We start from the raw sequence: 13,864 nt of genomic DNA, 5'->3' as shown, positions 1-13,864 counted from the left end.
TGTTTATATCATCTTTAATTTCTTTCATCAGTGTCTTATAGTTTTCTGCATACAGCTCTTTTGTCTCCTTAGGTAGGTTTATTCCTAGGTTTTTTATTCTTTTTGTTGCAATGGTAAATGGGTGTGTTTCCTCAATTTCTTGTACAAATTTTTCATAATATGTGTATAGGAATGCAAGGGATTTCTGTGCATTAATTTTGTATCCTGCTAGTTTACCAAATTCATTGATTAGCTCTAGTAGTTTTCTGGTAGCATCTTTAGGATTCTGTATGTATAGTATCACGTCATCTGCAAACAGTGACTGTTTTACTTCTTCTTTTCAAATTTGGATTCCTTTTATTTATTTTTCTTCTCCGATTTGTATGGCTAAAACTTCCAAAACTATGTTGAGTAATAGTGGTGAGAGTGGGCAACCTTGTCTGCTTCCTGATCTTTGTGGAAATGGTTGCAGTTTTTCCCCATTGAGAACAATGTTGGCTGTGGGTTTGTCATATATGGCCTTTATTATGTTGAGGTAAGTTTCCTCTATGCCTACTTTCTGTAGAGTTTTTATCATAAATAGGTGTTGAATTTGTCAAAAGCTTTTTCTGCTTCTATTTAGATGATCATATGATTTTTATCCTTCCTTTTGTGATATGGTTTATCACATTGATTGATTTGCATATCTTGAAGACTCCTTGCATTCTGGGGATAAATCCCACTTTATAATGGTGTATGATTCTTTTAATGTGCTGTTGGAGTCTTTTGGCTAGTATTTTGTGTAGGATTTTTGCATATATGTTCCTCAGTGTTATTGGCTTGTAGTTTTCTTTCTTTGTGACATCTTTGTTCGTTTTGGCATCAGGGTGATATTGGCTTTGTCAAATGGGTTTGGGACTGTTCCTCCCTCTGCTGTATCTTGGAAGATTTTGAGAAGAATAGATATTAGCTCTTGTCTAAATATTTGATAGAATTCACCTGTGAAGCCATGTGGTCCTTGGGTTTTGCTTTTTGGAAGATTTTGAATCACAGTTTCAATTTCAGTGTTTGTGTTTGGTTTGTTTATATTGTCTATTTCTTCCTGGTTCTGTCTTAGAAGGTTGTGCTTTTCTAAGAATTTGTCCATTTCTTCCAGGTTGTCCATTTTATTGGCATATAGTTGCTTGTAGTAATCTCTCATGAGCCTTTCTATTTCCGCAGTGTCAGTTGTTACTTCTCCCTTTTCATTTCTAATTCTGTTGATTTGAGTCTTTTCACTTTTTTCCTGATCAGTCTGGCTAATGGTTTATCAATTTTGTTTATCCTCTCAAAGAACCAGCTTTTAGTTTATTGACCTTTGCTATTGTTTCCTTCATTTCTTTTTCATTGATTTCTGATCTTATTTTTATGATTATTTTCCTTCTGCTAACTTTGGGGGGGGGGTTGTTCTTCTTTCTCTAATGGCTTTAGGTGTAATATTAGGTTGTTTATTTGAGATATTTCTTTTTTCTTGAAGTAGGATTGTATTGCTCTAAACTTCCCTCTTAGAACCGATTTTGCTGCATCTCATACGTTTTGGGTCATTGTGTTTTCATTGTCATTTGTTTCTACTTATTTTTTAATTTCCTCTTTGATTTCTTCAGTGGTCTCTTGGTTATTTAGTAGTGTATTGTTTAGCCTCCATGTGTTTTTTATTTTTTACAGTTTTTTCGTGTAATTGATTTCTAGTCTCATAGTGTTGTGTTTGGAAAAGATACTTGATATGATTTCATTTTTCTTAAATTTACCATGGCTTGAGAATTGCTCCTCCAGCTTTCTTTTGATTTCCATTTGCATGGAATATCTTTTTCCATACTCTCACTTTCAGTCTGTATGTGTCCCTAGGTCTGAAGTGGGTCTCTTGTAGACAACATATATACGGGTCTTGTTTTTGTATCCATTCCACCAGTCTCTGTCTTTTGCTGGGAGCATTTAATCCATTTACATTTAAGGTAGTTATCGATATATATGTTCCTATTATCATTTTCTTAATTGTTTTGGGTTTGTTATTGTAGGTCTTTTCCTTCTCTTGTGTTTCGTGCCTAGAGAAGTCCCTTCAGCATTTGTTGTAAAGCTGGTTTGGTGGTGCTGAATTCTCTTAGCTTTGGCTTGTCTGTAAAGGTTTTAATTTCTCCATCAAATCTGAATGAGATCCTTGCTGGCTTGAGTAATCTTGGTTGTACATTTTTCCATTTCATCACTTTAAGTATGTCCTGCCACTCCCTTCTGGCTTGCAGAGCTTCTGCTGAAAGATCAGCTGTTAACCTTATGAGGATTCCCTTGTATGTTATTTGTTATTTTTCCCTGGCTGCTTTTAATATTTTTTATTTGTATTTAATTTCTGATAGTTTGATTAATATGTGTCTTGGTGTGTTTCTCCTTTGATTTATCCTATATGGGACTCTCTGTGCTTCCTGGACTTGATTGACTGTTTCCTTTCCCATATTTGGGAAGTTTTTAACTATAATATGTTGAAATATTTTCTCAGTCCCTTTTTTTTTCTCTTCTTCTTCTGGGACCTCTATAATTTGAATTTTGGTGCGTTTAATGTTGTCCCAGAGGTCTATGAGACTGTCCTCAATTCTTTTCATTCTTTTTTGTCTATTCTGCTCTGCAGTAGTTATTTCTACTATTTTATCTTCCAGGTCACTTATCCATTCTTCTGCCTCAGTTATTCTGCTATTGATTCCTTCTAGAGAATTTTTAATTTCATTTATTCTGTTGTTCATCATTGTTTATTTGCTGTTTAGTTCTTCTAGATCCTTTTGAACGTTTGTTGTATTTTCTCCATTCTATTTCCAAGATTTTGGTTCATTTTTACTATCATTACTCTGAATTCTTTTTCAGGTAGACTGCCTATTTCCTCTTCATTTGTTTGTTCTGGTGGCTTTTTACCTTGCTCCTTCATCTGCTGTGTGTTTCTCTGTCTTCTCATTTTGCTTAGCTTACTGTGTTTGGGGTCTCCTTTTCGCAGGCTACAGTTTCGTTGTTCCCGTGTATTTGGTGTCTGTCCTCAGTGGCTAAGGTTCGTTCAGTGTGTTGTGTAGGCTTTCTGTTGGAGGGACTAGTGCCTGTCTTCTGGAGGATGAGGTTGGATCTTGTCTTTCTCTTGATCTGACGGCATCTGGTGGCGTGTTTTGGGGGTATGTGTGACCTTGTTATGATTTTATGCAGCCTCTCTGCTAATGGATGTGGTCGTGTCCCTCTCTTGCTAGTTGTTTGGCATAGGGTGTCCAGCACTGTAGCTTGCTGATTGTTGGATGGAGCTGGGTCTTAGCATTGAGATGGAGATCTCTGGGAGAGCTCTCACCATTTGATATTACGTGGAGCCCGGGACATGTCTCTGGTGGACCAATGTTCTGAACTTGGCTCTCCCACCTCAGAGGCACAGGCCTGACACCTGGCCGGAGCACCAATGCCCTGTCAGCCACATGGCTCAGAAGATAAGGGAGAAAAAAAGAAATAAAGAAATAAAAATAAAATAATTAAAATAAAAAACAATTATTAAGAGAGAAGAGAGCAGCCAAACCAGAAAACAAATCCACCAATGATAAAAAGTGCTAAAAACTATACTAAAAAAAAACCCAAAAAAACCGGACAGACAGAACCCGAGGATAAATGGTAAAAGCAAAGCTATACTGACAAAATCACACAAAGAAGCATGCACATACAGTCTCACAAAACGAGGAAAAGTAAAAAAAATATATATATCATTGCTCCCAAAGTTCACTGAATGCCCTGTCAGCCACATGGCTCAGAAGATAAGGGAGAAAAAAAGAAATAAAGAAATAAAAATAAAATAATTAAAATAAAAAACAATTATTAAGAAAGAAGAGAGCAGCCAAACCAGAAAACAAATCCACCAATGATAAAAAGTGCTAAAAACTATACTAAAAAAACCCCCAAAAAAACCGGACAGACAGAACCCGAGGATAAATGGTAAAAGCAAAGCTATACTGACAAAATCACACAAAGAAGCATGCACATACAGTCTCACAAAACGAGGAAAAGTAAAAAAAATATATATATCATTGCTCCCAAAGTTCACTGCCTCAATTTTGGGGTAATTCATTGTCTATTCAGGTATTCCACAGATGCAGGGTACATTTAGTTGATTATGGAGATTTAATCACTGCTCCTGAGGCTGCAGGGAGTGACATCCATTTCTCTTTTTTGTGCGCACAATTCCTTGGGTTCAGCTTTGGATCTGGCCCCAGCTCTGCATTTGGGTTGCCTGAGGGCATCTGTTCCCCACACAGAGAGAACAGGGTTAAAACAGCAGCTGATGTGGGGTCTCTGGCTCACTCAGGCCAGGGGGAGGGAGGGGTACGGAATGCATGTCAAGCCTGCAGTGGCAGAGGCCAGTGTGATGTTGCAACAGCCTGAGGCGCGCCGTGTGTTCTCCCGGGGGAAGTTGTCTCTGGATCACTGGACCCGGGCAGTGTTGGGCTGCACAGGCTCCCAGGTGGGGAGGTGTGGATAGTGACCTGTGCTTCCACACAGGCTTCTTGTCGGCTTCAGCAGCAGCCTTAGTGTTTCATGCCCGTCTCTGGTGTCCATGCTGATAGCCGTGGCTTGCGCTTGTCTCTGGAGCTCGTTTAGATGGTGCTCTGTATCCTCTCTCTTCACGCAACCCAAAACAATTGTCTCGTCTCTTAGGCAGGCCCAGAGTTTTTCCTGGACTCCCTCTCGGCTAGCTGTGGCACACTAGCCCCCTTCAGGCTGTGTTCACGCAGCCAACCCCAGTCCTCTCCCTGGGGTCTGATCTCTGAAACCCAAGCCTCAGATCCCAGCCCCTACCCATCCCAGCCATCAGGTGAGCAGACAAGCCTCTCCAGCTGGTTATGCTGGTTGACACTGATCCGCTGTGCAGGAATCTCTCCGCTTTGCCCTCTGCACCCCTATTGCTGTGCTCCCCTCCATGGCTCCAAAGCTTCCCCACCTCCACCCCGTCTCCACCAGTGAAGGGGCTTCCTAGTGTGTGAAAACTTTTCCTCCTTCACTGCTCCCTCCCAGAAGTGCAGGTCCCGTCTCTATTCTTTTGTCTCTGCTTTTTCTTTTTACTTTTGCCCTCCCCAGGTGTGTGGGGAGTTTCTTGCCTTTGGGGAAGTCTGAGGTCTCCTGCCAGTGTTCAGTAGGTGTTCTGTAGGAGTTGTTCCACATGTGGATGTATTTCTGATGTATGTGTGGGGAGGAAGGTGATCTCCACGTCTTACTCCTCTTCCATCTTGATGGTCCTCCCCTCATTTTTACAGCTTTCATTGAACTTTTTACAATATTGCTTTTGTTTTATGTTTTGTTTTTATGGCCACAAGGCATGTGAGACCTTAGCTCTCTGGCCAGGGATTGAACCCACATCCCCTGCATTGGAAGGCGAAGTCCTAACCACTAGACCACCAGAGAAGTCCCTCATTTCAGTTATTATGTTGTTCATCACTGTTTGTTTGTTCTGTAGTTCTTCTATGTCCTTGTTAAACATTTCTTGTATCTTCTCAATCTGTGCCTCCCTTCTATTTCTGAGATCTTCATTCATCTTTACTGTCATTACTTTGAATTCTTTTTCAGATAGATTACTTTTTTCCTCTTCATTTATTTGGTCTTGTGAGTTTTTACCTTGCTCCTTCATCTGCAACGTATTTCTCTGTCATCTCATTTTGTCTAACTTACTGTGTTTGTGGTCTCCTTTCAGCAGGCTGCAGGGTCTTGCTTTTGCTTCTGGTGCCTACCCCCTGGTTGTTGAGGTTGGTCCAGGAGCTTGTGTAGGCCTCTTGGTGAGAGGGACTGGTGCCTGCACTCTGGTGGGTGGAGCTGAGTCTTGTCCCTCTGATGGGCAGGCCTGCATCAGGGGTTGTGCTTTGGGGTATCTGTGAGCTTAGTACAACTTTAGGCAGCCTGTCTTGCTGATTGGTGGGGCTGTGTTCCTGTCTTTCTGGTTGTTTGGCAAGAGGTGTCCAACATTGGAGCCTGCAGGCATTTCGGTGAAACTGGGTTTTGGTGTCAAGATGGGTACCTCTGGGAGTGCTCAGGCCTATTAACATTTTCTGGGGCCAGGAATTATCTGGTGTTCCAGCATCCTGGACTCAGTGCTCCCATCCCAGAGGCCCAGTCCCGACCCCTGGCCAGGCAACCAAGACCCCTCAAGCCAGGCGGTGCAGCCAAAAAAAAAAATAAAAGAAAAGAAGCAGTCAAACAAAACACAAGACAAATAGTAAAAACAAAAACAAAGAAACTGCAGCAACAACAGCCAAAAGAAAAGGAAAAGAAAGCAAACAGACAAACAAAACCCAAGACAAGTGATAAAAGCAAAACAAAATAAACAAAAACAAACTATGAAACAGACCCCAAAAAACAAAGAAAACAAAATAAGAGAACAACCAACCAAACAAAAAAACCCCAAAGTGAAAACAAACAATAAAAACAAAACACACAAAAAAAGAAAAACAGAAAACAAACTAAAAAAAGAAAAACAAAGAAAATGTAAAACAAACACGGAAAAACAATCAATAAAAGATAAAAAGAAAACAAAACAAAAATGAGAAAAGAAACAACAAAAAAGTAAAGTAAAAATATTAAAAGAAAAATAAAAAAAAGAAAAGAAAGATACATTAAAAAGTTAAAAAAAGAAAAAATAAATAACAACAACAGAACAAAAAAAATGGTAATAATAATATTTTCCTGGGGCCTCCGCTGTCAGTGTCCTTGCCCCCACAGTGAGCCACAGCCAAACCCTGCCTCCCCAGGAGGCTCTCCAATACCTCTAGGTAGGTCTCTGGACCCACTGTGGGCACTGTGGGGGCAGCTCAGACTCTGACCTGGCACAACTCCCATGTGTACTTGCCCCCAACGTCCACAGCTGCTAAAGTTAGACTGGTCTGAGTTGTGGGAGCACTTGCCCATTCAGATAGTCCACAGATGCAGGTTTTACCATGCCAATTGCAAGGATTTAATCCACAGTTTGTGCAGGTGCAAGGAAGAGATTACTGTTCTTCTTCCTTAGTCGCACAGCCCCTGGAGCTCAGCTTTGCTTTTGGCCCCACCTCTGCATGTGGGCCACCCTCAGGCATCTGTTCCCTGCCCAGGCGAGAGGGGCCAAAAGCAGTAACTTACTTGCTCAGGCTGGGGAAGGATAAGGCAGCCACAACTAGGGCATGTGCAAAGTGCCTGTGGTGGCAGAGACTGGAAGGAAGCTGCAACAGCCTACGGTGTGCTTGCTCTGGTGGGAGTCCCTCCCAGTGCCCACAGAGGCAGGAGCTGGCATGTGGGGAGAGAGTCTGGGAGGTAGGCTCCGCCCCTTGCACACCACTCAACAGTGGCACCTTGCTTCTATGGTGGCCCAGGCTTCTTCTGCAACTTTCCCAGTTGTGGAGCTCCTTACTCCATCTCTTCAGGCTGTCTCTTCACAGCCAACATCTGTCCCTTCCCTGGGTCCACTCTCCATACCCCACTTTCCAGCTCCCAGGCCCCCACTCTACCAGGGGACACGTGGCTCATGCTGGGATGTGCAGGGCTGCAGCACGGGTCATGAGCACAGTTCTTACTTTGTCCTGCCTTCCACAGACTGGTTACTGCATTCCCCTCTGATTCCCCGAAGGTCTCTTTCTGTCCCAGCTGATTTCCCCATCATGAATGGGGCTTTTCTGAGTGCAGGAACCTCTCTTTACCTTCAGCTCCCTGCCAGGGGTGCTGGTCCCTTCCTGTTTCCTCTTTTCTTTTTTTCTTCCTTTCATCCTATGCAGTTGAGTGGGGATTTTTCTTGCCCTTTTAAGTGTCCGAGGTCTTCCACTAGTGTTCAGCAGGTGTTCTGTGAAAATAATTCCATTTGTAGATGTATTCTTGATATACTTGTGAGGTGAGGTGAATTTCACGTCCTCCTATTCTGCAATCTTGACTACTCCCCCCCAAGACTCATATAATCTTAAGCCATTCTTTCACAATGAGTTATTTAGCACCTACTTTGCGCTTGGCATTCCTTTAAGCATTTGGGAAACATCATTGAACAAAACTGACAAGATCCTGCCTTCTTGGAGCTTACATTGAAGGGGTGAGGAAAAGAGACACAAAAAAACAATAAACATAATAAATAAGAAAAGTTTTTAATAGATTAAAGGTGGCAAGTGTTGAAGAAAACAAAAGTAGAGCGGGATAGGGAAGCTGGAAGTGCTGGGGGTGGGGTGAGGGCATGTTGCAAAGCTAAACAGGGGTGCAAAGACTTGAAGGCATAGGGCTTAGCAACACTGATATCAGAAGGAATACATCTATGTCAAAAGTACATCTAAGACCTCACCTGTTACATTTCTAGTTTAACTTTTATATTACATGTATATCCTTATATATATTCTTTATATATCTCATATATTTTCACAGAAAAAATACACCAAAATATCACAATGGCTATCCGTGGAAAGTGGGATTGTGGTGATTTTTTTAATTTTACCTTTTATATACTTTACTGTATTTTCTAAATTTTATAATATGAGTAGGCCCAGTTTTATTATCAAGAATAAAACAATATATGATATTTTTTAAAAATGTGAGGTTCATTCAAAAGTGATTATTCAGAACACAATCAGTCAATCCATAATCAAAGAAAGGGTCTTGTCCCCTACATCAAAAGATTAGTTAAGGAATATATCTTTGCATAGAATAAGTCAAAATAGAGTATTCTGAAAAATGAAGTGTTAAGGGGCTGTGTGTGCTTAATGACTCTTTGCTTTAATTGATGTATTTTTAATTTAAAAAAATTTCAGTTATTTATTTAATTGAAGTATAGTTGATTTGCAATGTTTCAGGTGTACAGCAAAGTGATTGTTTCACATATATCATTCATTTGTAAATAGTATATGCATAGGCATAATAATGAATAATAAAAATGAATAATATTTAATCAAAACTACAACTATATTGGGAGGATGGGAGAAATAGAGTGGTTAGTGTGAGAAAATTAAGTCTAGAAAGTCAGTAGAAAATATGTAAAACAAAAATAGTAATAAACACACTTATTTAGAAATACAAGGGTGTGAAATGCCCGAAGAAACAATTTAAAAAGGCCAACATTGTTGCCAGTTGGAAGGGGTCTGGGTGTCAGTGAAGTGCAATGGATGGGGAACTGCTGAATTTTATTATTAATATTTTAATATTATTTAGCTTTTTAAACCATGTATATATTATATTGATAAAAAATTTAAATGATTAAAATGTCTAGCTCAGTCACCATTTTATCTCCTGTACCCAGCACATTGATTATCATACAGTAAGTCTTTTTTTTAAATTAAAGTATAGTTAATTTACAATGTTGTGTTAGTTTTAAGTGTACAGCAAGTGATTCAATTTTATATATATATATATATTCTTTTTCAGATTCTTTTCCATTATAAGTTATTGTAAGATATTGAATATAGTTCCCTGTGCTATACAGTAGGTTATTGTTGTTTGTCTATTTTAAATATAGATGTGTGTCTCTGTTAATCTCCTATTCCCAATTGAGTTCCCCCCGTTTCCTCTTTGCTAACCACTAGTCTGTTCTCTACGACTGCGAGTCTGTTTCTGTTTTGTAGATAAGTTCATTTGTGTCATAGTTTAGATTCCACATATAAGTGATATCACATGATATTTGTCTTCCTCTGTCTGACTCACTTCACTTAGTATGAAAATCTCTAGGTATATTCATATTGCTGCAAATGGCATTATTTCATCCCTTTTTATGGCTGAGTAGTATTCCATTGATGTATATATACCACATCCTCTTTATCCATTCATCTGTTGATGGACATTTAGGTTGCATCCATGTATTAGCTATTGTAAATAGTGCTGTTATGAACACTGGGGTGCATGTATCTTTTCAAATTAGAGTTTTCATTTTTTCCACATATATGCCCAGAGGTAGAATTGTAGGAACATATGGTAGTTCTATTTTTACTTTTTTAAGGAACCTCCATACTGTTCTCCATAGTGGCTGCACCAGTTTACATTCCCACCAACAGTGTAGGAGGGTTCCCTTTTCTCCACACCCTCTCCAGCATTTATTATTTGTAGACATTTTACTGCTGGCCATTCTGATTGGTGTGAGGTGGTACCTCGTTGTAGGTTTGATTTGCATTTCTCTAATAATTAGTGATGTTGAGCATCTTCTCATGTGCCTGTTGGCCATCTGTATGTCTTCTCTGGAGAAATGTCTATTTAGGTCTTCTGCCCATTTTTTGATTGAGTTGTTTGTTTCTTTTTGTATTAAGCTGTATGAGCTGTTTGTATACTTTAGAAATGCTTTAATTGATGCTTTAAATTAAATATCCAATATCAGTCCCTGATGGTATTGGTTAAAAAGGTATTCATCATACAGAGTCCTGCTTAAGATTTTATGTTGAACATGATGAAGGAGAAGGAGAAATTGGGGAGGGAAAGGAGGATGGGGAGGATAAGAAGGAGAAGAAGAAAAAGAAGTAGGAGGAGGAGGAGAAGACAGAGAAGCATCTAGTGCTTCTAGACTTTTTAATTTCCAAACTTTTGTAAACTGATACTTTTGTAAAATAAAACAGAAACATAGCAATGTGAAATTGCTCTATATTTCTAAATGTTTGTCTCAGTTCCTAAACTTATCTCACCTCAATCCCTCTGCTGACCAGTAACAAATAGTTTTGTGTTTAGCAGAGGTCGGCAAACTACACTTTGAGTGCACTGACTGGACTATTGTGGTGTCACAGCAAAGCCACAAACCCAACCCTGAAGGTGGAACAAAGAGCTAGGTTCTTTCAACCAGACAGTATAACTGGGATATGTTTTAGCAGTATCAGATACATGAAGAGCCTGAAGTTTCCTCCATGATCAAAGGTTAGGATAATACACAGATACAGAATAAGAGAGCCCAGGTATCATGTCTTAAGTTTCATAACCACACCTCAAATCCTCATATTCTTGTGTATGTTGAATACCTGATTTTCTTTATGTTTCTCTTGATTTATTTTGGACTCCTGGCACCTACCCAGTGTGGCACTTTAACAGCCTTCTGTCTCAGAAAGTTTTAGCCTCTAACATGTTCTATATCATCAATGGGGGTAGCTAGGAGGCAAAAGTTAGTATACTGTTTCATGAATTGTATCAATGGGACACTAAGCTCAGAGAGATTAATTGAGTCATCTAGTATTACTCAACAAGTCAGCAGAAGATAAACTAAAAATAACTTTTCTGTTTTGAGAGATGGCAATTGTTTTATTCAATTTGGTTTACTGAATACCTACCCTGTTTCAGGCATTATACTAGGCTAGAGCTACAGAGACTAATAAAACATAGTTCCTGTACACGGTAAAGAGTTCAGATCATCTTGGATAACACTGACAAATATCCTTATAATTATAATTAATTGTGATAAGTGATACAATAGCAAAATAAAGTGCTACAGGATCCTAGAGGAGAGAAGGGAATAATTTTACCTAGAAAGGTGGAAGAATTATGAAATAATTCACAGAGAATGTAAGACCTGAGATGGAGCCTTTAAAAAGTGTCAAATGTCTGTAGGAAGAGAGAATGGAACAGATACTCCAAGGAGAGGATGTATCATGTACAAAGACAAGAGTCATGCAAATCCATACACTGCCCAAAGAATGACAAAGTGTCCAGTGTACCTGGGATGTAGGTGTTCAAAAGATGGTGAGCAGGTAGGGGATGATGATTCTTACTTCTGGAAATGTAGGTGAGTGCAGGTAGTAGAGGATCTTAGATGCTGAAGAACTTAAGCTTTGCTGGGGAGCCTCTGTAGGGCTCAGAGCAGGACAAGTGACATGATTGTTTTTGCATTAGTTGATCTTCTACTAGTGCATCTTTTTTCTTGCCCAGTACATGAGAATGATACAGTATTCACCCCAAAATATTAGTGTGAATAAAGTCATTGTTTGGAAGTTGTGAATTTCAAAATGGTATTATCTGTAAGATATTTTGAACTATTGTCATCCATGTTTTCTTCCTTCCTTCCTCTTGTCCTCCCTTCCTTCCTATCAATGATCTAGCATGTAGGGCTTGGTAGAGGGGGAAAGGAGGCACCAACCAAAAATTAGAGACCAATTAGTAAGTACTGACTACACAGCCATAAGCTTATTCAGGTAAAACTCTGTTTGTAAATTGTGAAGGACTGTGGAGTAAAGGAGCATTTTTGCTTTGTTCTATTTTGGTATTATTTTTTATGGAGCGATGAGTCCAATCTAGAGTCTTGGACCTGTATTGGGGGCAGGAAATGGATGGGAAAGAAACTACTATTGTGGCATAGTAGCCTGAGGCTTTGGATCCTCTGTGTGCTCATCTAAGTCTAAGAAGTTGATACAGGTGTTTCTTACGGCAGGGATCACCATCTCCAGAAATAGATTTCCCTGATGAGTAGTCTCCTCAGTGCTCCTTTCATGTCCTTGTTCCTTAGACTATAGATGAAGGGGTTCATCATGGGAGTTACAACCATATACATAATGGCAACCACCTTATCCCTTTCTGCTGAGTAGGCAGAAGACGGAGGAAAGTAGACGCCAACAATGGATCCCACAGAAGAGGGCCACAGCTAAGAAATGGGAGCCACAAGTGGAGAATGTTTTCCACTTCCCCTTGGCTGAAGGAATCCTAAGTACAGTGCAACCAATAAGGGAATAGGAGACAAAAATGAAGCTGAATGGGATGAAGATACCTGATCCCCCAATGACTAGGATTGTCAAATCATTGATCTGGGTGTCTAAACAAGCAAGCCTTAAAATGGTTTCCAGGTCACAGAAGAAGTGTGGGATTTCTCTCTGATCACAGAAATTCAAGAGGCCCAGCAGACTGAGATGCAGTACTGAAACAAGATTAGAGACAACCCATGGAGTCACTACCAGCAGGACACAACCCTTGGGACTCAGCGATGCAGCATAGTGTAATGGGTGACAGATGGCAATGTTCAGGTCATATGCCATGGCTGCCAAGAGGAAATTGTCCAGGTCCAGCAGCAACATAAAAAAGTACATTTGTGTAAGGCACCCTGCAAAAGAGATGATGAGGCTCTGGCTTTGGATGTCTGCCAACATTTTGGGGACGGTAGTGGTTGTGAAGCAGATGTCAGTGAAGAATAGATTGGCAAGGAAGAAGTACATGGGGCTCTGGAGGTGAGCATCCTTGATAATAGCCAGGATGATAAGTAAGTTTCCCACTATGGTAACCAGATACATGCACAGAGACAGCATAAAGATGTGCTGCTGCTGTTCAGACACCACTGTGAGTCCCAGGAGGAAAAATTTGGAGATAGTTTGGTTTCCTTGGCGCATGATTTTGCCGTGTCTAAAACGGGAAAAAATCGACTTCACCGTAAAATGGTAACATGACACAAAATCCAGTCAGAGAACATTGTACCATATTATAGAAGTGAATCAAGCCTTGGAACCAGATAGTCGTGTGTCTTATTTTCTGCTTACCAAAACACAAGCTCCACAAGGGCGTTGATTTTATTTACTATGTTCAGTGCTATACACCAGTGTTAAAGACAGTGCCCAGCACATAGTAGGTGTTTATAAATATTGGTTGTATTTATAGAAGAATGAGTGAATAAATTTAAAAAGAAGTATTTTGAATTTACCACTCAGTATCTTCATGACTGTTATCTGTGCTTTTCTAAGCTTATTTCATCAATTTTAAAATGTGGAGAATACCCACTTTATAGGATTTTTGTGAGGATTGCAAGGACATATGTAAAATGCTCATATCTGTATTTTAGCTACTGCTGCACAAATAGTAGCTGATATCATTCACTAATTTGGAAAAATCACAGACTTTAAAGGCAAAAAGCAACCTTCAGAGAACATCCAGCTGAGCCTCTGTCTTTGGGCAGTTAAATATTCAATATGCATGCGATGGTTTAGCTGAT

At 39.8% G+C, this 13,864-nt stretch overlaps 1 protein-coding gene across 1 annotated transcript; it reads right to left on the bottom strand.

Moving 5' to 3' along the window:
• Positions 1-12,325: 12,325 nt before the first annotated feature.
• Positions 12,326-13,268, bottom strand: LOC102987478 (olfactory receptor 1361-like). Its single transcript, XM_007105880.2, is given in 2 exon segments — positions 12,326-12,517; positions 12,519-13,268. Coding segments are annotated over 2 exon segments (942 nt in total).
• Between the last annotated feature and the right edge of the window lie 596 nt (positions 13,269-13,864).

This window comes from Physeter macrocephalus, chromosome 21, assembly GCF_002837175.3.
Source record: "Physeter macrocephalus isolate SW-GA chromosome 21, ASM283717v5, whole genome shotgun sequence".
Taxonomy (NCBI): Eukaryota; Metazoa; Chordata; class Mammalia; order Artiodactyla; family Physeteridae; genus Physeter; species Physeter macrocephalus.
The sequence above is the reverse complement of the archived record's forward strand: the minus strand, read 5'-3'. Positions and strand labels throughout refer to the sequence as shown.